The following is a 27,463-nucleotide window of genomic DNA, read 5'->3' as shown; positions in this document are numbered from 1 at the left end:
TATTATTATTCCCTGCCCATCTAACTGGGTTGCCCCAGCCACTCTGGGCAGCTTCCAACAAATATAATAGCATAATAAAACATGTGTACAATCAAGGTCTTATACAGGATCAACTATTGTGCTCATTTACAATTGAGGCTCTAGGCACCTATACTTTCCCCCCTTTGTCTTTCAGTCTTCTGCCTCTGCAGTCTGGATAAAGCACTGAGCAATGACACTACTATAGGACTGAACTGTGTACCTTAAGATAATCTTTATAAAGGTTTGGCTGGCACTTAAAAAGGATTACGGACAGAGCAAATCCACAAGCTTGCTGCTCTTGACATTACTTGAACAGCAGCTATGCTACTTTTACTTCTGCCTAGTCATGAACAGAACTGAACTCTAAGAGCTTGGCTGCTTTTGCATATGGTTCCCCTATATATTTCCATAGGGAGCAGACAGGGCCGGCTGAAGACAATTAGGCACCCGAGGCGAACCACAAAATTGTCTCCCTGCGCCAGGGAAGAAGGGAAGGGGGACCGTAGAAATAAATTGGGGACAGAGGAGGCGGGAATGAAGATATGCATCAGGAACTAGGCGGGGGGAATCAAATCAACCTTACCGGACAGTTGAAGTGGGGAGCAAAGGATGTTGGGGGGCAGGGGGGAGGGACCCAAGAGACCCCAGAGCGCAGCCACCACCATTTCCTCCCTTAAGGTGGAGCAACACCAGCAGCGCCTCCTATTCACTAAGAAGCCACTGCGGAGGAGGCACTGGTAGGGCTGCCAAGAAGCTGGCAGATCTGGCCTCCAAGAAGCATGTTGCAGCGGGCGAGGGTTCCTTGGAGGCCAGATATGTTGTCCCTCTAGATCCCGCGGCCTGAGGCGGTCACCTCACTTTGCCTCATGTGAGGCCCTGTCCTGGAAGCAGCTGCAGCTTACTACAGTGGTACCTTGGTTCTCGAACTTAATCCGTTCTGGAAGCCCATTCAACTCCCAAACCGGTTCAAAAACCAAGGCGCGCCTTCCGATTGGCTGCAGGAGTTTCCTGCACTCAAGCGGAAGCCGCGTCAGACGTTCAGCTTCCCAAAAACATTTGCACACACTTATTTCTGGGTTTGCGGCATTTGGGAGCCGATTTGTTCGGCAACTAAGCCATTCGAGAACCAAGGTACCACTGTATTTTTAAAAACGTTGCTTGTCAGACATAGAACTTTTAAAAAGAGAGGTGCTTGTACATTTCAACCATTTATATGTCTGTGACCCCAACGTCACTATCACTGTGCTTGCAGGCAGAGACTGGAGCTAAAAGAGCAAAGCAAAACCTAAGTGCATGAAGGCTAAATTGCTGCCAAGCATAATATGTGACGGGACGCAGGTGGCACTGTGGGTTAAACCACATAGCCTAGGACTTGCCAATCAGAAGGTCGGCGGTTCAAATCCCCGTGATGGGGTGAGCTCCCGTTGCTCGGTGCCTGCTCCTGCCAACCTAGCAGTTTGAAAGCACGTCAAAGTGCAAGTAGATAAATAGGTACCACTGCGGTGGGAAGGTAAACGGCGTTTCCGTGCGCTGCTCTGGTTCGCCAGAAGCGGCTTAGTCATGCTAGCCACATGACCCGGAAGCTGGAAGCCGGCTCCCTCGGCCAATAAAGCGAGATGAGTGCGGCAACCCCAGAGTCGGCCATGACTGGACCTAATGGTCAGGGGTCCCTTTACCTTTATAATATGTGACACTCAACAGTTTCTTTGCTGCTTACATGGCACAGACGATAAGAAAAGGCAAGAGCCTTAACCGTTTTCCACACCTTTCGGTGCTGGGGAAAGTGGATTTGAAATAGGGTTCTCCCTTAAAATGAAGGTTTTCCAATCCTAGAACATTGGTAGATTGAGAAATAAATATGCATCTTTTAAAAACGTCTCTATACTTTTTAAATGTGAGGACATTCCACTCCAATAATTCAAAGGGGAATCTGTGGTCCTCCATATGTTACTGGACTCCAACTCCCATCAGCCTCAGTCAGCATGCTTGCTGGGGGTGATGGGAGTTGTAGTTCTCCATCATCCAGAGGGCCACAGGTTCCTCACTCTTGGCCTAAGATGACCTACATGCAGTTTTATAATTCTATTGGATTCGGGGCCAGCCTCAACAACCGTTCCATCGCAAAAGAAAATAGCATTTGTGGAAGTCAGGCACCTGCGTTCTTAATCCCATTTCCAATGTGAAAATACCTCAATGACCGGATCCTTCTTTTTAGGTGTTTTAGCCTTGGATGTGCCATCCAATGAGTCGTTCTCTTCATCATCTGAGAACACAACTTCCGTTGGTTCACAGTTTGCCTCAGGTGGCCTTTCACTCTCTGCCTCAACCTCTAGTTCAACCACTTAGAACAGCCATTTAAGATCTAAATGGTGAAGAGAAAGAGGAGATGGAAAGGTCAGAGATGGTTGTCAGCTAATGGAGTAACGCCAACTGTTGCCCCACCCATGCATTTGCCGGGGTTAATAATATAAGCAGGGTTAAAAGGCACACACCAGGAACATTTTTTAGTTGTCAGCTTGAGTTGCTTAAGAAGATTTCAATGCAACACCCATGATTATTATGAATTTAGGCTGTCACCCTGTGCTAATTTGGGAGTAAGTTCCATTGGACTCAATGGACTTACTTCTGAGCAGGTATGTTTAGGATTTAACTGTTATAGATGCCTTCATTTATTTGTGGATTTAAAAGGGGGTCAAATGGATGGCTAAATCTGAATAATTTTAGTTCCTGTATAACAAAACCAAATGGAGCATAGTTTACTGAACTGAGAAAGTTAATCAGGACTAGTTGCCTAATCTAGTGTAGTGGAACAAAAAGTGCCACTGGGCATATTTACGCCATCACTACCTGCCAAATGGATTATCAGTGCTCAATTATAGTCCAGGCAAACACTGTTGACAAACACAGAATGCTATAAAATGTTCCTGATGGCATGAACAAATTCTGAATAGTGTGTTCTGCATACAATGTAAAGATTAACCTCTCATAGCAATGGGTACTGAGAATAATGCTGTGAGTTTGGCTGTCTTGAAGACCGCCATTGGGTGGTCAGAGTCTTCAATAAAGAAACATTGATGTTCTTTGATTGGCTTTTCACTCCTAACTTTGGAGGGTGTTACCTTTCTGCTGATAGGAACCAAAGAAACACTTCATTGAAATTTGAGTCAGGGAATGCAGAGAAAGCTGAGCGTTATTACATACTTAGGGTGGAGTTACGTTCATCAGGAACCTGATGTGAGTTTAGATACAAGCTGTTTTCCTATTTAGAAATCTGCTTGCTTCCGGTTGTGAAGACCCCGTAAATTTATGAAGACACTGTAGGTGTCCAGCGCTTCCTCTTATCCAACACTGAAGCACTGTCCCTAGACTGATTAGGGAGGTGGGAAGCACTCAGGGTGGCCCTGAGCCATACTTTTCAGTCCTCTGTTTGAAGAGCTATCCAATCTACGTCCAATTTAATTAGAAAGAGCTGTAAGGAGAGCAGGGGCTTTGAATGTGCCCATCAACAAACAGCTGAACAGCAGACTGAGCGAACACACAGACCACCTAGCCACAAGTTTATCCAGTTATGGTGGAATGCATTGCATTCCTATTGAAATCAGAGTAATAATTGCTTAAATTTGCATATAAACACACACATGCAAATGTCCTTTTTTGTGATGCTGTTCCTGTTTTTTGGCAATATGCAAGTAACCTTCTTGGCACCGGCCCATCTTTGTTATGCCTAGACCCACTGAACTGGCACAAAATTGGCCTATATAGAAACATAGACAACTAAATTCAAGAAGGACACTGACAAACTGGAACGTGTCCAGAGGAGGGCAACCAAAATGGTCAAAGGCCTGGAAACGATGCCTTATGAGGAACGGCTAAGGGAGCTGGGCATGTTTAGCCTGGAGAAGAGGAGGTTAAGGGGTGATATGATAGCCATGTTCAAATATATAAAAGGATGTCATATAGAGGAGGGAGAAAGGTTGTTTTCTGCTGCTCCAGAGAAGCGGACACAGAGCAATGGATCCAAACTACAAGAAAGAAGATTCCACCTAAACATTAGGAAGAACTTCCTGACAGTAACAGTAAGAGCTGTTTGACAGTGGAATTTGCTGCCAAGGAGTGTGGTGGAGTCTCCTTCTTTGGAGGTCTTTAAGCAGAGGCTTGACAACCATATGTCAGGAGTGCTCTGATGGTGTTTCCTGCTTGGCAGGGGGTTGCACTCGATGGCCCTTGTGGTCTATTCCAACTCTATGATTCTATGATTCTATTCTAAATAATCCAATGAAACACACAAACATTACAAAGATAAAATCTGATTTGCATATTATTTCTAAAAGGTGAACAATATTAATGTCCACTCTCTTCCTATCCTTCAACATAGCAATGTTCTGTATGTTCTGCATTAATGTCAGTTTCCAGCAAGTCAAATTTCACAACCACAGCTGTACAAAACTGGTTTAGGCAGACTTATAATAAACCAGTAAACCACAATGTACATGAACCACGGTGTCTGTTTACAAAGCAGAATCCAAAATGTTGCTTGTGGACATGAATCCACAAACTGCCTGAATGCGCATTTGCATTATCGTAAGTCTGGTAAGAAGAATTTGGTTGCCAATGCTCTCTGCCGTGTAAAAGCTGTGAAAACAGAAGGAGCATAAGCCCTGGGAGAACATTTGCCACGAACACCAAGACTGGAGCTGTGTGTGTTGTATCAATTCGAGGGAAACATCATTTCATTCCACTTCAAACTTCAATAAATTGCAAATGAGATTCAGTGCAAGTATAAGAAACGCACATTGGGTGAATTATACTGTTATTGGAAGAAAGGCTAAAGTGCTTGGGGCTTTTGCTTTAGAAAGCCAAAGGCAATTAAAGTGGGGTCTTGATAGAGGTTTTTTAAATTATGCACTGGGTGAAGAAAGCAGACAGGTATATTTTTTCCTTCTTTAAAACTTGATCTCAGAATCGCCCATGAAATTGACATAAAGTTCTTTTACCACACAAGGCAGAAACTAAGTGACTTTTAAAATGGAGGACAGGTGTATGACCAGTTATTATCTATGATTTTTAATGAAAATAAACCCCATGTAAACAATATGCCTAGCCACTGTTGAGAATAAGCTGCTGGAGCAACTTTGATTTGACAGCAAAGCTCTTCTTAGGGATTTACTGTAATATAAGATTGTCACTTGTGTGTGGCTGAAGGACTTAACTTTGCTTTATATGTCATCAGTCTCTAATGAATGTAGGTAAGTTCATATCCAGGAGCTAAAGGGCTGTAAAGGGATCAGGTACTATAAACAGGTGTTACATTTGGATTTCTATGTGCAGCAGTAAGTCACATTTGAAAGCCTCATGCTTTCTGCTCCTCAAGTCGCCAAGAAAAACAAAATCTAGGCAGATTTTCACACTTCAGTTAGGCTACAACAAGCATCAATTGCTACACAAACATTGCTGGTTCACACAGCGTAATATATACTTTGATCAGAAGAAAACTACATAAGCCATTTGCCTACAACCGCTTTACTGGTAAGCCAAAAAGCCAGCACAGAGCAGTCAGATGAAATGAGGCCCATCTATTAGAACAAAATAAAATCTAGAAAGTCAGTGATTAGAGAAGGATTTCCGGGCACACTGCACACAATTAGGAACAACCTATATACTACTAAAAAAATTAAGGGTGAGAAAGAAGCAATTCTTAGTTGAGCAGTGCAAAACCTATGACTATTTACTTGGAAGTCTGTCCAAGCCATGCAAACCAGTAACACTTACATCCATATCCCAAAATATTTACATAAGGAAAGAAAGAAAAAACAGTAAATAGAAAGTACTTGGCAGGGGAAATAGCATCATCAACTGAACTCAATAGTCTCCCCCCCCCTTTTTTTTTGAGATGGCCACAAATAGCATTCATTTTTAAACTATTCAAGTCAGCTCAATTTTACTATTTTAGCCACTGCCTTATCAATAAGATTTCTCATCAGCTCATTCTACAGTACGTACCTTAAAATTTGAAATAATAGAAAATGTAGAGGATTAATTAAACAGCTAAAACATTTAAGTTAGGAGTCACCAGTACAGTCAATAAAACGTAAAGGTAAAGGTACCCCTGCCCGTATGGGCCAGTCTTGACAGACTCTAGGGTTGTGCGCTCATCTCACTCTATAGGCCGGGAGCCAGCGCTGTCCGCAGACACTTCCGGGTGACGTGGCCAGCGTGACGAAGCTACTCTGGCGAGCCAGAGCCGCACACGGAAACGCTGTTTACCTTCCCGCCAGTAAGCGGTCCCTATTTATCTACTTGCACCCGGGGGTGCTTTCAAACTGCTAGGTTGGCAGGCGCTGGGACCGAGCAACAGGAGCGCACCCCGCTGCGGGGATTCGAACCGCCGACCATGCAATCGGCAAGTCCTAGGCGCTGAGATTTTACCCACAGTGCCACCCGCGTCCCTAGTACAGTCAATAGCATTACTTTAAACAAAATAGCGTCTGTATTTTGTGCAAAGAAGGCAAATGAAACCACTCTTCATGCTTTGTAGAGACCAGCATCTTCTAACAAGTGGTGTTTACTTAAGAAACAGAGATGGTACTGTTTTTTTTTTAAAAAAAATCTGTTACCCCTTTTACATAATTATCAACAATATCTTTTCTCTTTACTAGTTTCTAGACAAAACAAACTAAGCAAACACTAAAGTATTTTAACGCTAAAGAAGTTTGGAAATGATGTCATCATATTTCTATTTGCTTCCCCATAAATGAATCTTGTCTAATCTAAGTTTTGTCTCAAATATAAAGGCTTTTAACAACAATGGATGGGATCCAGATTTACCATTGGGCTTATAGCTGCTCATTCTTATATTATAATCTGGTGGTGTCCGTTTGGACATTGCTGGGCCATTTTCTTAATATCTGCCACAAGTGAACTCTGAAAAACGGATCCCTAAACTGAATATTCATTCAGATTATATCCAGAAGTAATCATCAGCTATAATGCGCAATGGTTTCCAATACTTTCCCACTGGAGCAGCTCTTCCTAAAATCACTACTGATGTGAGCTAAATCCCAGATTCACTTTCCAGCCCTTATTTAATCTAATCATTCCTCCTGAAGCCTTTGCAACGCTTCTCATTTATAATGGCCTTGCTGAATTAGATCAAGGTCCATCACATTTGGCATCCTGTTTCAAACAGCAAGAGCTGGAATGGAAAATTCCAGGTGAGCTTCAGGGGCAGAGCCTAGGAATGTCAAAGTGTGCAGCTCAGCAGTAAACTCTTTAAATTACACATGTGCTTGCACAAGTCCCTTGATACCATTTTACAGGTGGGTCACACTGAGACCAAGAGCTTCTATGCCAAAGAACAGGCAGTGAATCCATGGCAAAGAACTCATGCAAATCAAGTCATGCAAGGCAGTGAACCAAGTCGCAGACCAAGAGGATACATGGAAGGGAACTCAACATCAATGCAAAGTAGAACACCAAGGGAAATTATGCATATTATGACAACTAATTTAGCTCATTTCAAGGAATCAAGTGCCTAGAATATTTACCACCTACCGTATTTTTTGCTCTATAAGACTCACTTTTTCCCTCCTAAAAAGTAAGGGTAAATGTGTGTGCGTCTTATGGAGTGAATGCAGGCTGCGCAGCTATCCCAGAAGCCAGAACAGCAAGAGGGATCGCTGCTTTCGCTGCGCAGCGATCCCTCTTGTTGTTCTGGCTTCTGAGATTCAGGATATTTTTTTTCTTGCTTTCCTCCTCCAAAAACTAGGTGCGTCTTATGGTCTGGTCTTATAGAGTGAAAAATACGGTACTTGCAGACACAAAAACAAACACACACAAAAAACCCCACACTTTTATATCAACACCAAGAAACACACGCTTACCCATTCCATTCAAACACACAGAGCTCTCACATAGCTTAGCCAAATGCCTCCAGTGAGGAGTCGCCCAATGTGCCCACCCAAATGGTAGTCAGACGAAAATAGGAATTCCAATAATAACAAAAAAGGAAGCAGAAATTTCTGTGGTCTGTGTATTCATCTGCGGTCAGGAACAGAAATCAGTCAGGCAAATGCAACTGGCATTCATTCACATTGTTGTTCTTTTTAAGTCTGCAAACGGTACATTACTAGAGACTGGGGTGTTGTTTTGTTTTGTTTTTAAATGGTTTCAGTGCTTCCTTTACATTGAAATGAACGTATGTTAAGCAAGTTATGTAAATAGTTACACAACATATCATGCAAGTCACGCAACTTGTATCAGTGGACAGCGAGATGAATAACACAGTGTTTGGCAGAAACTGAACTGCAGCAGAACAGAAGCAGGGCTGATTGTGATGATTACTTTGGAACAGGAATCATCACTGCCTTCTTTCATCCTTAGTTAGAAGGTACTGGCGCCAGTATCACTGCCAACAGTAGCCAGCAGAAACCCCTTAAACTGGGGGATTGATTCCAATCCTTGATGCCAACAGGCCTAATCCAGGCCCCTTCACTGTGCCAGTAAACTACGGTGCCCAGAATTCTTTGAGGGAAAGACTGTGCTTTAAAAGGTATTGTGTGTATGCAGATGCAGATATATGACTTTATGACAAGACAGCCTCCCTCCTTACATACACAATTTGTTTAACATCCAGCCCGAGGAAGAGTTCTGGAGAAGATGAAAGCTTGCTCACTATTTTGTGACATCTTGTTTCATCCCAATAAAGGTTGTGCCCTACAGTGGATTTTGAAACATTGGAAACCTTTGCAAACAAGCGCCTTAATGCACATGTTGCACATGCTATCAGGGGCCGTTTTTGTGACTGGATCAATTTGAAAGAGGCTGCAAAATCTAAAGCTAATATTGAACCGTCCAAATTCAAGCCAGCCCTGACTTTGTGATGGCACCTGATAATCTGAGTAATCCTTACTTCAGCGGGAATTAAAGCAAAGCACATGCTAAACATCAGTGTTAAAATACCTTATGAAACAACCCCATTTTTCTGTACAATGGTTACACAAAAACAACACTCCGAAGTCTCGGCAAGGCACACAGCTCATTGCAAAGGGCACCTATTAAAACCACATGCATTAAGGTGCATACATTTGAAATTGGGTTGTCAGTAATAAAACCCCCAGTTAGGGAACAGCAAATGCAAGCAACGGGAACTAAGATTTCACAAAGGGCGCATGGATTTCAGAAGAGGAATCCAGTACTCACCTTGGACAATGCGGCAAACCGAACAACATGCACACACTGGAAAAGGAGCCATATATTAAGAGCTTATCATGCCGAGATGGGAGGGGTGGTAAAGCACTTAAGTTCATTTTCCCCAAAACCATTTTGGAGGCTGAAGAACCATGGTGTACCACGGTGAAACGTTAAGCTATGCTCCATTTATATACTCAACTACGTAAGAGACGGATACATAGCATTTGCCCCATGTAATTAAGAGTGGAAATAGCTAAGTGCACACGGATACGATGCTATTTGTCACAAGGCAACGAAGTACTCATACAATTATTATCTCATTAATTATCAAAGTGGGGCAGGCCAATGGGTATTATTATTACCAATTCACAAATAAAACAAACTGGAGAAGGAGCGGGTTGCCCAAGGCTGATTGAAGAGTCCCTGGCAAATTCTATCATCCATTCGGCCACAAAAATAAAACACACCCAGAAATTCATTCTGCAAGCCTCTATGAAGCTCACAGACCCCCTGAGTACCGCACTGCACACCTAATTGATAAAACTATAATTGTGCTTTCACAAACTGCAAGGCTTGCTTGAGTATCTATTTTACCCAACATTATAACCATTTGATTATGCTGAAGGCACTGACAAGCAGTTTTGTGTATGGTATCTCACACACAGGTATTATTTTTTTACATCACCGGATACTTCAGAGAAGTCTGCTCAGGATACCAGAAAAAATGCAGTTGGGTGTTAAAACCATATTTCTTTCTTTTTTTACATCAAATAACAAAACTGAGGCATTAAAGAATCAGATTTTGGGGGCTGGGGGGGCGAAAAGAAACTGAAAGCCCCACTGTGCAAGCAAACTGACACCACCCATTAATACGCTTCAATCAGCCAACTCTTTTGATATGGGCTTCTGGTTATTATCTATTTACTCTTATGGAGAATGTGAGATAATATGGAGAGACAACCTATTTTGTATGTATGTGATGGGAACAATGCATGCACCTCTAGTATGAACTGCTTATAGTGCAATGTGTGTGCTCATCTTTGCCTGCCCATATGGACAATAAAACGTGGCCTGCGTTGATATGTGAAGATTGATATCATCGCACAATATTTCACAGCCCACTGCATCTATTCCCTCTGAATGTTAACTTGGGCTCCATATAAAGCGTGCATTAGTTGAGCAGTCAGGCTGCTGTAGAACAGGCATAAGCAAACTCGGCCCGCCAGATGTTTTGGGACTACAACTCCCATCATCCCTAGGTAAGAGGACCAGTGGTCAGGGGTGATGGGAGTTGTAGTCCGAAAACATCTGGAGGGCCAAGTTTGCCTAGGCCTGCTGTAGAAGAATATCCACCACAGGACCCAGAAGGACAAACCATTTCATCACTAGGGATGAGTGGACTGGCTGGCCCCAACAATGTCACAAACCCTCCACCTCTGCTCATTCCACATGTTGTTTGGCAATTTTTTAAAAAACGGATTTCCCTTTTCTTTCTTTTCTTTAAGAAAACAAAACCAACAGCTGAACATTCAAATGAATAAACGTTCAGGGGATGCAGAGAGCATGGCAGGAGCAAAAAAGCAAAACAGAATGACTGAATCAGCATTCAAATTACTGATAAGTACACATGGCCAACGCACTGTTAAGGTGGGGTTCACTCCACAGAGTTCGGAAATGCAGTATTCAACCAAGTATAGGGGAAGGTTTTTTATTGTTTAACATTTTATCATGTTTTTATATATGCTGGAAGCCACCCAGAGTGGCTGGGGCAAGCCAGTCAGATGGGCAGGGCATAAATAATAAAATTATTATTATTATTATTATAAATTTACTCGGAGCAAATCCAATGCAATTAATGGACCTAACAGTCATGTCCATTAATTGCAGTGGGTCTGCTCTGAGTGAAACTTAGTCTTGTTTACAGATGTACTTGAATGCACCCTGTATGCAGTTGCTTTGTACATTTAACACTCCCTTTAAAGGCAGAAAGACAGCTGCAATGAGCCTGGTCAGCAAATTATTGTGGCTTCAGATAGATTACTATACAGGGAAGGGAAGGGGGGTGACAGTGACTTTTTAAATCTACTTCTGGATATCAGGGAGCTTGTCACTACTGCACAGTATTGAGTATATTCTACTTGTCTGTGTTTTGTCAGCATCTTTGTCACATTCTGAGTGCCTAAAATTACTAGGTGCTTCACCGTAAATTTGGTTTCGCAACTCAGGTCACCTTTAGACTTGCAGCTATACTGGATTTAGCAAATCAAGTGCCATTTACGTGTAGGTTTTTTTTTTAAAAAAAAGATATTTATTGAGATTTTCCACCTTAATACATTAAAAAATCAAAAAACAAAAAACAAAAAAGTTAAAAACACATAAAGTTTACAATCCGTATTTTCAATAACATATTTCCCTGACTTCCCCACACCTCCCCTTCTTATATTCCAATTCAAATTGTTAGTTCAACAAGTTCTTATCCCCAATTTTTGACCTTTTTACATTTAATTCATTTTAGAAAAACCAATTTTAACTTATAAACATCAATATTTGTACATCAGTGCTCATTCTTAAAACTTTTTTCTAAAGTCGACCCAAATTCCCTTCCACGAATTCCCCAATTTTCATACTAATAACAAAACAAAATAAAAAAACAGATTATAATTGTACACCCTTTGGATTCCCAAACCCCACCCCACCCTTTCCCGGTTTCGATCCCCAACAAATGTCCATCAGTCTTAGTCTACTATCAGCCTGGAGACCTCACGTCCGAGGCTCTTAATTCTCTCTCAATTCCTCTCTGCCAGTTTTTTTGGTAGTCCTTAGTATTAAACACCAGATCTCGGAGAAGCTCTGTCCCAATAGGGTCCATGTTTCTTCCAGCCAGACCTCCATACTTAAAAGTGGAGCCCGAATCTTGTTTCTTACTCCTTTTAAGTCCAAATGTCCCGAAAGCTCCAACTTCCACCTTAATCAAATTTGTAATCCATAGGTCTTCAGATCTCCACATAAGGAGATCTCTCCATTCTTCAATCTCCAATTCAGACCAGATTTTCATCATCCAGTACTTATTTTCCTTTGTAACCATCATGTCAGGCCTCTGGCTCTCCTTTGTCATCTGCAACATTACATCTCCTCCTTCCTTTTACTCAGAAACAACATATATCTCTTTCTCCACACTCTCAAATCTCTCAAGTTTCTCTTCTTGTCCAGCTGCATGAACTTCCTGAGTCAAATCCTTATCAAATTCAATGAATTTGTTTACTGTTAAGTCCAGAGTTGCAACATTGGTAGCCAAAACATCAATTTGGCCTTGTAACTTTCCCAAGAGAAGAAAAACTCTGTCCAATTTAGCTTGAATTTTTCCTCCTTCAGCCATTCTTGTAATGTCCCAAAACCCCCTCTAGAGAAATTTTGGTTACTTAATCTTCCTTCCAGTTCAAATCCAAAAATCAAGTTAGTTTGTATCAGTTCTTCCTTGTTTTCAACAAAATATAACCAAATTGTAACAAATATATTCAGCAGAGACAGCAGAAACAAAGTTCTCTTTTTCCTTCTTGACAGCTAATTTGACAGCTGTCAAACTCTTCTATATCTCCTCAACAGGCTCTCTCGCGGATCACTCCCGGGTCCGGGGGGGTGGCACTTCAGCTCTCAAAATTAGCTCTTATCCTCCAGTAAAATTACTTATACTGCCAAATCGTGAAATTAATGTATTTTACCCAATAAAGAAGAAGAAGTTCTCTCGACCTTAGTTAACTAGCCCTTGCTTTAAATTATTTACAAGACGGGGAGACGGACTTCCTGTTTGCGCCTTCCCCGATCGTGCCTAATTCAAAAAAAAATTTTCTTTGCAAATCCAATTTCCGTACTACTCACGGGTTGTTGCTTTTAAAGTCCAATTGTTCACAAGAAGAAGTCAGCGCTTTCCGACCATGGCATGCGGCTTCACTCCGCAGGAGAAGCAGTCGACTCTCAGCACCGCGCCGCTCGCCCCGCCCCCCGTTCCGAAGCCTTTAAAAAGGCTCCTTCGCGGGTCGGGGGGGCGCAAATGGTGCCCGCCGAGTCACCAGGTTCACAGGCTTCAGTGCCTGTGATTTCTGAGGGTCCCCGCGTCGCCGCAGCGGCAAGACCCAAATCCTGCGGAGCCGATTCCCTCCGGAGCTCGGAGGGAATCCGCCATTAGTCGATGGCGCTAACCCGGAAGTCCGATTTACGTGTAGTTTTGCCCAGTGCAACTTGCATTACAAACACAAAACCATCTACTCCTTTTCATTCCAGGGACAGAGAAAGCAACCCTTCTCCCCAAGTTCTTCAGTCCACAGCAACTGGAGTTCTTCAGTTGAGATGTCTCTTGGCAAAGCCACTTCCGGACCTGGCCAGGAGGTGGGGTTGTGGGCTTCACGCCCACCCCACATGAGCAGGGGCTGGTTTTCAGCCCCCGCGAGAGCAGGGGAATCCCGGCCGCGTCGTCCACAAAGCCAGCCAATCGGGTGGCTGGGGGGCGTGGCCTGCCCTATTTAGGGCCGGCGTGGCCAGGGCTCGCCCTCTCTTGCCGTCTAGCCCCCAGTTGACGTGCCTCAGCAGGAGACTCCCCCTCTATGGTGTTAACCCTTCCCGTGTCTCCAGCAAATGGGCTGGAGCCGGATAGTCAATAGGACCAATGCCTAAGCCAATGCCTCTCATTCCTGAATTCAATAAAGTTGTGGCCTAATTCGCCCATTTAACCTTAATTCTGGTCAAAAGAAACTTCTGAACCACCCTAAGCACAATGTGGGCACTATATGAATCATTATATTACTATTATTTTTAAAATTTGTATACCGCCCTTCACCTGCACATCTCAGGGCAGCTCTGCTGCAGCAGAAGCCCTAACCGACCCAGAACAACAGTGATAACATTTTAGAAAGAACAGGTAAGCATGTTGTTTATTGGACCAGATTAAATTTATTACTTTGGTAGGTCTCCTGAACATGATAAATATAGAAGAGCAGGCAGAGGCCCGACACTGTATCCCCCTAGCCCTTACAGATCTGCTAAGTGCATATTGAGATAGATGGCTGCAAGCCCATAGCGTGAAATTTTGTGATAAGATAGGGTAAGACAATGTGCAACAGCAAACATGCAAATATCAAAGTCTAAAGTTACTTTTTATTAATTCTAATTGAATTAGATTTTAAGTGGCAGGTGCTCAAATGGTCGCCTCAGTCCTATAACCATGCCCTAGATTCTAGGGTGACGATTGACAGATTCCATTTGAAACACAGAGTTGCCTTATGTCTCTCCAATACAATATTATCCAACTAAAGAATTTTTGCATTTTGCAAACATAAAAATCCCAACATCGTTTGTGGCAGCAGTAATATTGTATCCAACTATGTAGTAGGTAACATCGAGCCCCCCCCCCCAAAAAAATGGGATGAATGACAATGGAAAAATGGAAACATGCTATTTGGACTTCCTTACTACAAAAGTTAATATCTGAGAACAGTTTGGGCCTTCAGTTAATGGGCAGAAAAGGAGGAGGATGGCAGGGCTAGAGGTGAATATGGTAGGAGATTGCACTTTCCAGGTCCACTTTATTCCAGTCTGTAAAATTCTGCCAAAAACATCACAATTCCGCTAAAACATCCTGAAAACCAGGGGAAACCATTGAAAAATGGCAGGTGTATCAATGGAAAGCTGTTTGGCAAAGAATCTCAGGTTTGAAAGGCCTGTCTGAAAAACAGAGGGGGTGTGTGTATAGGTATAGGTGTGTTGTGTGGTGTGTGTGTGGGGGGGGCATCTAGCGTATTTTTCGCTCCATAAGACGCACCAGACCACAAGACGCACCTAGTTTTTGGAGGAGGAAAACAAGAAAAAAAATATTCTGAAACTCAGAAGCCAGAACAGCAAGAAGGATCGCTGCACAGTGAAAGCAGCAATCCCTCTTGCTGTTCTGGCTTCTGGGATAGCTGCGCAGCCTGCATTCACTCCATAAGACGCACACACATTTCCCCCTACTTTTTAGGAGGGGAAAAGTGAGTCTTATAGAGCAAAAAAATACGGTAAATATGAACAGGGACGACTCTTGTGGAACCTCTATTGGCAAGCAGCTCTATGGGGAAGAGGCTGCCACGCAGAAAGTTCAACCCCTTGGTAAAGACCAGAGGTATGTGGGGACTACCCCATAAGTCTTCTACAGTTATCGTGCTTAATTCTTGCTCCTTTTAGGTAACCGATGCAGAGAGGGGGGAAATTAACTCTTGCACTGACCTGAGCGTCCAATACTTTCTGATGCACTTTTGGACGTTTTGGGGTGACTCTGCTTGCTGCTTGTCCGCGCTGAAACTGAGGGGGCAGGAGGTGGCGGACTCACAGTGCTGCTGCTGCTCTCTCCCCTAATTGTGGTGAGATCTTGCATGCTGAAGCTGCGGAGCCTCTCCGACAGAGCGCCCTGGCCCTATGAAAACGGACAAAGAGACACGGGGTACCTTAAGCGATTAATTTATTGCATTTCTGCACAACTTCAGAACATGAAGAGGACAATAAATCTAGTAGCAACATACAGACTTGCACTGAGACAGACCATTTTTTCCTGGATTGTAACATTGAAAAGGTAACATAAAACATGTTCAATGGATTCCTCTTTATTATTCCAACAGGCACAGATGCCTTCTGAATCTTTTTCTTATCTTATCAGGCCGTTCCTGAAAAGCAGCATGTTTTCAAGGTGTGCAAAACTCTTTATCATCTGAAATAGGTGTCTGAAATTTCTTTAGTTTCAGTTCTGAGATGGTTGCTTTACAAAGCAACATCATCTTCCTCAGGACTTATTTTCCCTTATGCCTGAGATAGTACTTAACTCTTTGCCATATTAGTGCTGGGTTAAAGTATTCAGCCCAAATTTTGTGCAGCATTTGGAGGTGTGATTTTTTTTGGGGGGAGGGGTACCTCTAAAGATGGTTGTGTTCCAATATATGATTACAGTGGCGAGATTTTAATATGCACAAAGATTGAAAGACTAATTGTCAACTATGGAGGAATGGTTATTAAAATTATTGAGCTTAGCCGATATAGTGAAATTGGCATGTTTACTCAGAGAAAAGCCATTGTTAATATGTACTAAAGATTGGAAACCTCTCATAGAATTTTGCGTGTAAAAGAAAATGAATTAATGACATTTGGGTTTGAAGGCTGAAGATAATGTTGGTTTACATAAAGTAGTCTTGCTGGGTATTATATTGAGTGAATGAGTTGAATAATGTTTATATATAGCTGCCAGATGAAGAATCAGAAGTTCTTCACTTTCTTAACTTTATTTTTTAAAATCTCTTTCAATTCTTTTTCTATCTCTCTCTACCTCCTTCTTTTCTCTCTCTTCTTTTCCTCTGGATCTGTGTTTTTATCTAGATTAACATTTTAGTTTGGATTAAAAAAGATATTTGATGTTAAACAAAGATCATTGAGGGTACCGTGATTAAAACCAGGTATAAAACATGCTTGAATCTCCCAGTACTGAAGTCACTTCAGTAGGGAAACCTTCATGTAACTTGAATTTCTTCTTAAGCCACATGTGCTCCTGGGAAATCTAATACAGAACAGCTTAGTTCATGCACAACTTGGATTAAGAACGCTGCAAACCCGGAAGTAGGTGTTTTGGTTTGTGAATTTTGCCATGGAAGCAGAACATGTTCCGCTTCCTGTTGAGTGTGTTCCATTTGTAAATTGAGTCCCCTGCTGCTATGGGAAAGCACGCCTTGGTTTAAGAACGTTTTGGTTTAAGAACGGACTTCCGGAACGGATTAAGTTTGTAAACCAAGGTACCACTGTATGTGGAATGCACCCTTGGCTGGGTTGAAGAATGAACATTCCCATCTTTGACAACAGACAATTAAATGTAAGCTAATATTTCTAATGGATCTTCTTGCCATACATTGAAAGCTGTCCCCAGCTCTGTATTTTGGATCAGAATAGAAGTAATGGTTTGCTTTTGCTAGTAAAACCCGAGTTAGACTTTAAAGCTGAATACACAAAAGCCACAGAAGGGAAACTAAGCCAAAATCAGTACTCTGTAAGTTAGTCCCAATAGTGACAACAACACTTTTTTGTTGTTGTTGTTGTTGTTTGGTAATAAATGCTACAACATTTTCCAATCGTGGTGGTTAGTTTAGCAGTTAACAGAAACACTGACAGGGTTACCTGCCCTTCTTTCAGGTCCAAATACAAGAGAAACTGAAGGAGCTGGGAGATCTGGCAGGTGAAAAAGAGACCCCATTGTGACAACACATGACGACACAGAGAAATTCTGAGAATACTCCACAGCAAAGGTGAACGAAGTCACAGATGGACTTTGGTGCTAAGAGACTGTGGGTGATCTTGCTGCTATCATTCCAGGTTCTGTTGCTCGTGTGGCAGCGGCGTAGCTCTGCACTCGGATTTTCTTGGCCTAATATTATCTGTAGTCCACTAGAATGTTTAGAGCAGGCATAGGCAAACTCAGCCCTCCAGATGTTTTGGGACTACAATTCCCATCACCCCTGACCACTGGTCCTGCTATCTAGGGATGATGGGAGTTGTAGTCCCAAAACATCTGGAGGGCCGAGTATGCCTACGCCTGGTTTAGAGTTATGCTGAACGTAATACACTGGAGGCTCCACCTCTTTATATATATATAAAGTACAGTCATACCTCAAGTTGAATGCGCTTCGGGTTGAGCGTGTTCGAGTTGCGCTCCGCGGCAACCCGGAAGTAATGGAGCACATTACTTCTGGGTTTCGCCGCTCGCGCATGCACAGATGCTCAAAATGACGTTGCGTGCATGTGTGGTAGCGGCGAAACGCGACCCGCGCACGCGCAGACGTGCCGTCGCGTCTTGCGTTCCATTCGGGATGCGAACGGGGCTCCGGAACGGATCCCGTTCGCATCCCGAGATACCACTGTACTTAAGGACCTTCAGGCATTTTGCAAACACTAACCGAATCAGGTCACTTCCAGGTGACCTGTTTATTTACAGGCAAGGCCGGCACAGCCATTAGGTTGGGTGAGGCCACCGCCTCCAGCGGAGGAAGCCCGCAAGGCGGTGCCCCCGTGGACATCCTGCCGCCTCCACATCTGGCAGAGAAGCGGCGCTGGCACCACCACCAATTTCAGGCGAGATCTCACTGAAATCACCCGATTTCTTGAGACCTCACCTGAAATCGGTGCCAATGTCTGTGCAGCTTCTCTGGTGGCGGCAGTGGAGTGACACAGGAAGCAAGGGAAGGAAGCACCTTGTTCGCAGGGATGTTGTAAGATGTCACATCAAACAAGTATCACCACAGAATTTTCGGTGCATTTTCCTCTCCCTACAAGAAGTCACATTTTGGGGGAGGGAGCAGGAGGGCCAAATTCACTTTGACTGTGCAACCTGAATTTGCCAGTATGCCACTGAATCCCACCCGCAAAATAGTGGCAACCTGGAAGTGGCCAGAATTTCAAACTGCTTCCGTATAGGAAAGCATAATTCCACTTCGTAACAATTCACAAAAAGCTTAAACACAGTGTCAAGTGGCGAATCTATTAACAGGGATAATAATAAATAATAATAATAAAATTTTCTTTATATCCCGCCCTCCCCAGCTGAAGCCGGGCTCAGGGCGGCTAACAACAATAAAATAAGACAAGATTTTAAAATCATTTCATTAAAAAATTACTTCAAATCAAATTGATGGCAACCATTGGGTAGCGTTCTGTGAAGATTGCCAGAGGAGGGAGTCAGGCTGTGCTCTGGCCAAAGGCTTGGCGGAACAGCTCTGTCTTGCAGGCCCTGCGGAAAGATGTCAAGTCCCGCAGGGTCCTAATTTCTTGTGGCAGAGCGTTCCACCAAATCGGAGCCACAGCCGAAAAAGCCCTGGCTCTGGTTGAGGCCAGCCTAACCTCTCTGTGGCCTGGGACCTCCAAGATGTTTTTGTTTGCTGATCGTAAGTTCCTCTGTGGGACATACTAGGAGAGGCAGTCCCATAGGTACGAGGGTCCTAGGCCGTATAGGGCTTTAAAGGTTAAAACCAGCTCCTTAAACCTGATCCTGTACTCCACCGGGAGCCAGTGAAGCTGGTATAGCACCGGATGAATGTGATCTCAAGCTCAGGTGCCAAAAGCAGCTCTCAAGACCTACTATATGTGACCCTCAAGACTCCCCAGGCCACCCTCTTCATTGGCTAGCCTACTAGTCAAAGTTTACATTCGTTGATCCTCTCACTGTCAACTATGGCTCCACCCAGCACTGCCATGTGGCCTCCAGAAGGTTGCCCAGAAAAGAATGTGGCTCTCTGCCTGAAAAAATGCTCCCCACCCTTAGGCCCTCTACCTCGTATCATAAATTTTTCAGATTAATTTTTTGCATTTGCAGAGTCTGCAAATCAAAAAGACAAAAGCAACCTTGCCTAGAATGCTTGTTCGGTGTGACAATGTCTCTCTGTTTTACATTGACAATATTGACTAGAAAGAGCACCACATCTCAGGCTAAAACTAATGTTTCCTGAGGTTTCATAACTTGAAAGCGTGAACACCCTTTGCCAAAGGGACAAAGTGGCCATATTAAGAGGAGACTCTCCTTTATGCCAGCAGGGGACCATTTTAATGGACCACAGTTGTATCATATTTAATTGCAATAATTGTAAGAGGTCATTACTAATAAATACGTGCAATAAGTGAATCTTAATAAAATAATTCAGTTGTATCAATTAACTAATACTCCAGTATTGTTAGACAAGAGTTCATATGATCGATTCCAGTTTCTGAAAGAACCAAGTGTTTCTCGGTTGGATTTGTGTACCATTTGGGCTACATTCTGTAAAATATCTCTTTATTATTTCTGAGCCTAGTAAACTCATTGTACGTGTTTTTAACCCTAAATCCAAATTTTGCTGCCAGTTATCCAAAAGGACAAGTCAGTAGAAGTCTGAATGAGACTCTGGGATGTTTGTAAATAGCCATCGCTTCCCTCAAAGAATCTTGGGAAGTGTAGTTTCTGAAAGGTACTGATAATTGTTAGAAGACTTCTGTTCACCTCACAGAGCTACAATTCCCTGTGTGGTTTAACAATAAAACCCTCTTCCCAGGTAATTTTTGGAGTTGTAGCACTGTGAGGGGAAAGGGGGCCTCCTCTCAGCGCCCTTAACAAACTGAATTTCCGAGGATTCCTTTGGACTGATTATAAAGTGGTTAATCCTGCTTGAAATAGTGCAGGTGGTGCCAAGATTGCACAATTCCAGATTTCTATAGTCTGCCTCTGTTTATTAGTCACAAGAGGTCTGTACATAAAAAGTTAAAAAATTAAGAGCATTCTGCCCTGAGCATTATGTCTGAGGCACTGATTGCCACTGGCTAGGAACATAGACTTGTGATGTTAACACAACCACTGTATCCTTCGTTATCCCACTGGTTACCTTGGAAGCTGCCATCACAGCAGCTGTGGCTGCAACATTTAGCCCCCGCTTCCCAAAATGCACCAGGGCATCATAGCTTCGATCTTTCGCTTGGACTAGGCAGTCATCTATTTCCTATCATGGAAGACAAAAAAAATATAAATAAAATAAAAACACAGTCGAAAGGGATTTCGCCTCCAGGCTCCTCAAAAGTTCTTTTGCATTCATTCTCTGTCTTCAGACACCTTCAGAGACAATTCTGGGTCGAACCACTTGCAAGAAGGGCAGCCATGCTTGTTTATTCATGTGTCTCCCCAGTTACTACGTAAAGTGTTGAGGGATTTTTATATTCCAAAAGGGTGTGCAGGTGAGGGGAGCCGAAGCTAACTTCTTTTCTCCCTCTCTGCTGTTGAAGCAACAGAGTGTGGGAAAGGTAAGATGAGAAAGAATTCAGCTCTCCTCATTCATGTTTTCCATATATTGTAAGCATTAGAACCGACACACTTTAAATGCGGCTTTAAAAAAATAAGAATCACATGTTTGCCAATAATCTGACCATGAGAGAGAGCCTGGGACCTGTATAAAGGTAAAGGGACCCCTGACCATTAGGTCCAGTCCTGACTGACTCTGGGGTTGCAGCGCTCATCTCGCTTTATGGGCCGAGGGAGCCGGCGTACAGCTTCTGGGTTATGTGGCCAGCATGACTAAACCGCTTCTGGCCAACCAGAGCAGCGCACGGAAACGGCATCTACCTGCCCGCCAGAGCGGTACCTATTTATCTACTTGCACTTTGACGTGCTTTCGAACTGCTAGGTTGGCAGGAGCAGGGACCGAGCAACGGGAGCTCATCCCGTCGTGGGGATTCGAACCGCCGACCTTCTGATCGGCAAGTCCTAGGCTCTGTGGTTTAACCCACGGTGCCACAAGCGTCCCTGGGGCCTGTATAGATACAGGTAAATCAGAAGGCTACCTCTGGGGCTTTGCATTCTCCCAAGCCTGGCTGAGGCCCAGTCTGAGAAGGAGCAATCTTATAGCCTATCTTGAGGAAGAGGTTTTGGCACCTGCCCTGGAGGCAAAGCTGATACTCACATCTACCAAGCTGTTTGCTTATTTATAAATAAATAAAAAATTAAGGGCCCAGAGCGGTTTACATAAAAGAATAAAGCCAAACCAAACACCTTCAGGTGACAAAAACTATGACTAAACCATCAAAATAAACAAAAGCAGAATTGAAAATCTCCAATCATATTGAAAGCCACAAGGAATATTGATGTTTTTACCGCCTGCCTTGCATGTCACAAAGGATGGAGCTAGCTGCACCTCCTTTGGGAGGGAAGTCCATAGCCAGGCCAAAGCCACTGTCAGATTCCCACCAAATGAACCTCTTTTGGTGGTGGAACATATAACAAGACCTTAAAAGGGAATTTCAGTCTATGGGTTGGTTCATAGGAAATGAGCTGGTCTTTGAGCTATCCTAGTCTTAAGCTCTTTACAGCTTTACCGGTTGGCTGTGATATATCGAAACTAATTAATGATATACAAGGATCTGAAATATGTTATTATGCTTATAATTATGTTATTTTATGTGGTTTTTAATTCTATTAAATGGCTGCCATGGAGAAATTTTGAATGGTGGCCTGCACATTTATTAAACTAATAAAACGATCTGTGGATACTTTATTTTTATTAGAAACCAAGCTACCAGACCACCCCAAAGTGTTTAAGTCCAATAGCTCCAGGTACATTTGACCATCATTTCCTCATCTCAGTAGGGACAATTTGTTCAGTAATGATGTTTATAGTAATTTGTGAGAAATGAGTAGATTTGGATTCAGCAGCTCTGAGCTTTGCAAAGCAACACAAACCAGATAAAAAAAACCGGCTGAGGTGAAAGAACCACCTTATCAAGAGAGAATAGCAGAAAATTGAAATATTACATGAAAATGACATATGCCCTAGACATATCTACTCAGAAACAAGCCCAACTGAGCTTACTCCAAGATTAGTATGGATGGAATTGCAGCCTAAATTGTTCTTCTGCAATAATCACTACCCCCAACTACAGTCGTGAGAAACAGTTGCAATTACCTTTTCTTTCGAGGACAGTGTAGGGTGCACAAATTTCCTATACAGGAGGCTGGAGCCCTTTGTGTAAGGAGACAATAGCCAAGCTACAAAAGCTATTTTGAGTTCGTAATAAAATGGAAACCTGCAGGAAAAGAAAAGAGCATATTTACCCACAGAAATTTGTACATTTAGGCCTCCTCCAACATTTAAGAATCAACATTCTTGACAATCAGAGTATAATCCAGGATGAAAATCTAGCACATCAGATATAGAGATATAGATATACAAAATAATAATAATGATAAATTTTATTTATACCCCGCCCTCCCCAGCCAAGACTGGGCTCAGGGCAGCTAACAACCAATAATAAAACAAGTTGATTGAAATACAACTTAAAAACAAGATTAAAATGCAACATTACAACATTAAAATGCAGCCTCATCACAGGAGGAGAAAGGAAAAAAGAAAGAGGGGGAGGGAATCAAATTGACTCCAAGCCAAAGGCCAGGCGGAACAACTTAAGACAGTTACAGGCCCTGCGGAAAGAAAGCAGATCCTGCAGGGCCCTGGTCTCATGAGACAGAGCATTCCACCAGGCTGGAGCCAGTGTTGAAAAGGCCCTGGCTCTGGTTGAAGCTAATCTAACTTCCTTAGGGCCCGGGACCTCTAGGGTGTTGCTATTTATGGACCTTGAGGCTCTCCGTGGGGCATACTGGGAGAGGCGGTCCCGTAGGTACAAGGGTCCTAGGCCGTGAAGGGCTTTAAAGGTCAAAAATAGGAGTATATTACATTGGTTTTGAAATATGGTAGCATTACTTTAAAAACAATAATCTTGGAGTGCCAAGTTACATTTTGGTGCAACCATCCTTCCACTTAAGAGAGAGAGAGACAGGAACTAGAGGAGGATATACTGCCAGTGAATTTCTTGGATAGCTGCATTGACACTTGTTGAAAAAGTGCTGACCTGTTCCTTTTCAAAGGCAGCATTACGGTTGCTGTTTTATGTGGCCAATTGCTGATGCGACCAAATGCATTTATAGCGGGGGTGGGGCTAACCCACGAATTTAGTGACGGATACCCAAAAAGGATTTAAAATAGTGTAAAACAGCTTATAAGAAATGTTATGTACTGAAGTTCTCACCCTGGGCCAGCAGGGGGATACTGTAGATAGTTATGCAAATGAAGGATCGAAAGTGACATTCAGTGATTGGATAGTTTGTATGCAAATGAAGGATCGAAAGTGACATTCAGTGATTGGATAGTTTGTATGCAAATGAAGGATCGAAAGTGATGTTCAGTGATTGGATAGTTTTAGAAAGTTGCAACAGTTATGCTGTTCTGGAGCTCTATATAAGCAGGCTGACTGAACTCCTCAGTTCAGTTCTGTTCTGGCATCTGAATAAAGAAGAGCTGTTTGAAGAATTGCTGTGTCGTCTGATACGTTCACCCACAACTTAACAATAAAGCCTTTCGGAAGGCAACTTTGAGAACTATGGTTTCCACATTGCCTATTTTGGCTGCACCCACTTTCATGCTTCAGCCATGCCCATGTGGTTGATGGAGGGTTGGTCATGCCTGTTTTAGAAGTTTCTCCCTTTCCCCCTCCCCTTTGCTGATATCTTTAACTCTGTTAGACAAATCAAGAACCCCTTAAATGTAAAGGGTAAAGGGACCTCTGACCATTAGGTCCAGTCGTGGCCGACTCAGGGTTTGCGGCGCTCATCTCACTTTATTGGCCGAGGGAGCCGGCATACAGCTTCCGGGTCGTGTGGCCAGCATGACTAAGTCGCTTCTGGCCAACCAGAGCAGCGCACGGAAACACCGTTTACTTTCCTGCCAGAGCGGTACCTATTTATCTACTTGCACTTTGACGTGCTTTCGAACTGCTAGGTTGGCAGGAGCAGGGACCGAGCAACGGGAGCTTACCCCGTCGCGGGGATTCGAACCGCCAATCTTCTGATCGGCAAGTCCTAGGCTCTGTGGTTTAACCCACGGCACCACCCGCTTCCCGACAAGAATCCCTTAACTGATCTCAAAAGTTCAGTCATCTCTTCATACTGTTCTCCATCCCCACTCAAATAACAACGAAACGAGGTTCCTCACAGCACCATTTCTCTCTTTCTTCTTCTAAGCAATTCAGGCCTTCTTGGCTGATGATGCAACTGCAGAGTCTCATAACACATCTAAATTATAGCTCTCTCCTCTGCGAGTGCTAGACTGACTTTGCAGACCTGCCATACATTTTTTATTTTATTTCTAAAAGGTCTAGGAAGCCAACAAATCATTTCCATACATCCTAATGTACAGCCAAAGCACCTCAGCACAAAAACAAATATATGAGATTCTGCAGGGCTGTTAAATTCTTCCTCTAGGCCAGGGGTGGGTAACATGTGGCCCTGCAGCTGATGTCGGAGTCCCACCAACCCCAGCCAGCGTGGCCAATGGTCACAGTCGGGTTGATGGATATTATAATCCAGCAGCATCTGGGAGGCCTTCAACTCATGCTTGAAAGAGCAGGAAAACAGGAAGCTCCAGTTTGTTCAGCTGGTGGTGGTTTTCACGGACTGTTTCCACCACCACACCAATAAACTCAAAGGTCTATGGGTGGGAGAACAAACTAACTCAATAAGTACAGGCAAACAAGGAATGGAAAACAGGGCACACAGACAAAAAGCACATCTTTATCCTTGTTTGCGCCTTTTCTCCCTCCTCTCTGCCTCCTTCTTCAAGAGTCCTATCCTTATCTTTCCGTCTACCAGCTCAACCTGGGAAGGTAGCCCATCTAGAAGAAGGAAAGCTCTGGCCCTAAACTTCTGCTGCCTTGCAGGATATCTTTGGCAGAAGAAAAGGCTAGGGAGTAAACCCTTCAGAAATCCAGAGTGGAGTCCCTAAGATGGCGCCTTGTATTCCTCCCTCTGGCAATTCCTGCAGCCAAACGAGTGCCAGCAACCTGCTTGCTCTCCACTTCAGATTCTTCATGTTCTCTTCCCACTTTCCTCCCCACAAGCACCTCCTCTTCCACCACAGCCTGCCATGACTTTCCCAAGGCCAACTAATACTATAAGCTTGGGGCATGAAAAGTCAAGGGCCTGCTTCCTTGACGCTTTTAGCACATATTCATGCAAGCAAGCACACACAAGTGTACTGCAGCTATGTCAGAAGGGGAACTCTGATCACCACATGAGCCAGAAGGCCCAGCCAACTTCTTCTTCCTTCTGGCTCTGTTCCAACTTCCCTTGTCACTGCCAGCCCACCCACCTGGGAGGTCAATGGATCAAGAAGAATGAAGGGTGGCTGTGAAGAGAGCACCCTGACTGGTTACTGAATCTGGCCACAAGTGGGATGCAATAAGGTGGTGGGCATCTCCTTCCCAGTAGCTGGGCTTGGGCTGGTTTGGCTATTTCTCCCCACAGTATGATCTGAGTTCTTCATTCCACCACAATCATCACTGAGGGCTCTTGCCTTGAAGAATGGTAAGATGCAACAGTGGACCATCCTTGGGCAACGCTAGTGAGTTTGCCGATGGCAGAGAGGAGATTCTATCTTCTGTGCCTCTCTCTACTGTGTGCACTCTGCATCCTCTTTGTTCCATTCTCATTTATTCTTATCATAGATTCAGTTTTTATTCTTGAAACTAGATTCGGCCTCAGACAAATGTTATGCTCTTCCACATATGACTACACTCAGAGTGGAGCACTTTTAATTTGTCTGCTTTGCCCTTTTTTAAAACTAATCCTCCACAACCCACTTTGCTGGGTGCTCTCCAGTACCAGTAAAGGTATAGGGACCCCTGACCATTAGGTCCAGTCATGACCAACTCTGGGGTTCATCTCGCTTTATTGGCCGAGGGAGCCGGAGTACAGCTTCCAGGTCATGTGGCCAGCATGACTACGCCGCTTCTGGCAAACCAAAGCAGCGCACGGAAATGCCATTTACCTTCCCGCCGCAGTGATACCTATTTATCTACTTGCACTGGTGTGCTTTTGAACTGCTAGGTTGGCAGGAGCAGGGACCGAACAACGGGAGCTCACCCCGTTGCAGGGATTCGAACCGCTAACCTTCTGATCAGCAAGTCCTAGGCTCTGTGGCTTAACCCACTGCACCACCCGTGTCCCAAGTACCGTGCCTCCAGTACCAGTACTCAGAGCCAAATGTGGCAGCAGGATTTGCAGCTTCCCATTCACTATAGCAGACCCATCACATTAAACTCTTTGCAGCCATTTCCCTGCACAGCATTTCCCATCCAATTTATAACACGCACCCCAAACCCCTCGTGTACCACACTAATGTGGCATTTCTGACAGGAAATGTCCAGCTTCTAAGATAAGCACCTGGTGCGCCTGGTGCTATTGAGCAACGTCTAGTATTATCTTGAACTTTTGCTCCTTTCAAAAACATTTGTTTTTCCCTGCTTTTGTTTTTTTGGGAGGGAGGGAAGGAAGCATCTGGGCGGGATACTAACCAGCAAAGAAAAATGTCCGTGAATGTCTCTGCTGTTGTGAAGAGTGCAAATATGATCCAATACATCATCCATTTTACCTAGGAATAAAGCACAAGAATGGTTATAAGCAAATGTTCGTTTAGCACTTCCTAACAATTGTGGGTATTGCTTCTTTCTCCCAGGCCTCATTCCCTCAGGGCCAGTCCTACCATTGGGCCAAGTCATGTTGGTTTACCTCAGGCGGCAAATTTTGAGTCACCAGTATTATTGTTTTTATTACTATATACTCTGTAAGCATGAGGCACAGGTGCCTTCAGATTTTCTGCCTTGGGCACCAAAATGTCTCAGCTTAGGGATAAAT

At 43.6% G+C, this 27,463-nt stretch overlaps 1 protein-coding gene across 3 annotated transcripts in view; it reads right to left on the bottom strand.

Annotated features, from left to right (window-relative positions):
• Positions 1–27,463, bottom strand: part of REEP1 (receptor accessory protein 1) — a 69,480-nt gene that overhangs the window by 8,749 nt on the left and 33,268 nt on the right. Inside the window, exons 3-9 of one of the 3 annotated variants that reach the window (XM_053361836.1) lie at positions 27,124–27,200; positions 22,683–22,803; positions 20,616–20,729; positions 17,389–17,439; positions 15,463–15,649; positions 9,220–9,255; positions 2,211–2,362 (exon numbers count right to left, since the gene is read on the bottom strand). In XM_053361836.1, the coding sequence (XP_053217811.1) occupies positions 2,211–2,362; positions 9,220–9,255; positions 15,463–15,649; positions 17,389–17,439; positions 20,616–20,729; positions 22,683–22,803; positions 27,124–27,200 (738 nt within the window). The remainder of the gene's footprint in view (positions 1–2,210; positions 2,363–9,219; positions 9,256–15,462; positions 15,650–17,388; positions 17,440–20,615; positions 20,730–22,682; positions 22,804–27,123; positions 27,201–27,463) is intronic. The other 2 variants (XM_053361834.1, XM_053361835.1) reach the window with 2 other exon arrangements.

This window comes from Podarcis raffonei, chromosome 13 (assembly GCF_027172205.1).
Source record: "Podarcis raffonei isolate rPodRaf1 chromosome 13, rPodRaf1.pri, whole genome shotgun sequence".
Lineage (NCBI taxonomy): Eukaryota > Metazoa > Chordata > Lepidosauria > Squamata > Lacertidae > Podarcis > Podarcis raffonei.
This window is presented reverse-complemented; position numbering and strand designations above follow the sequence as displayed.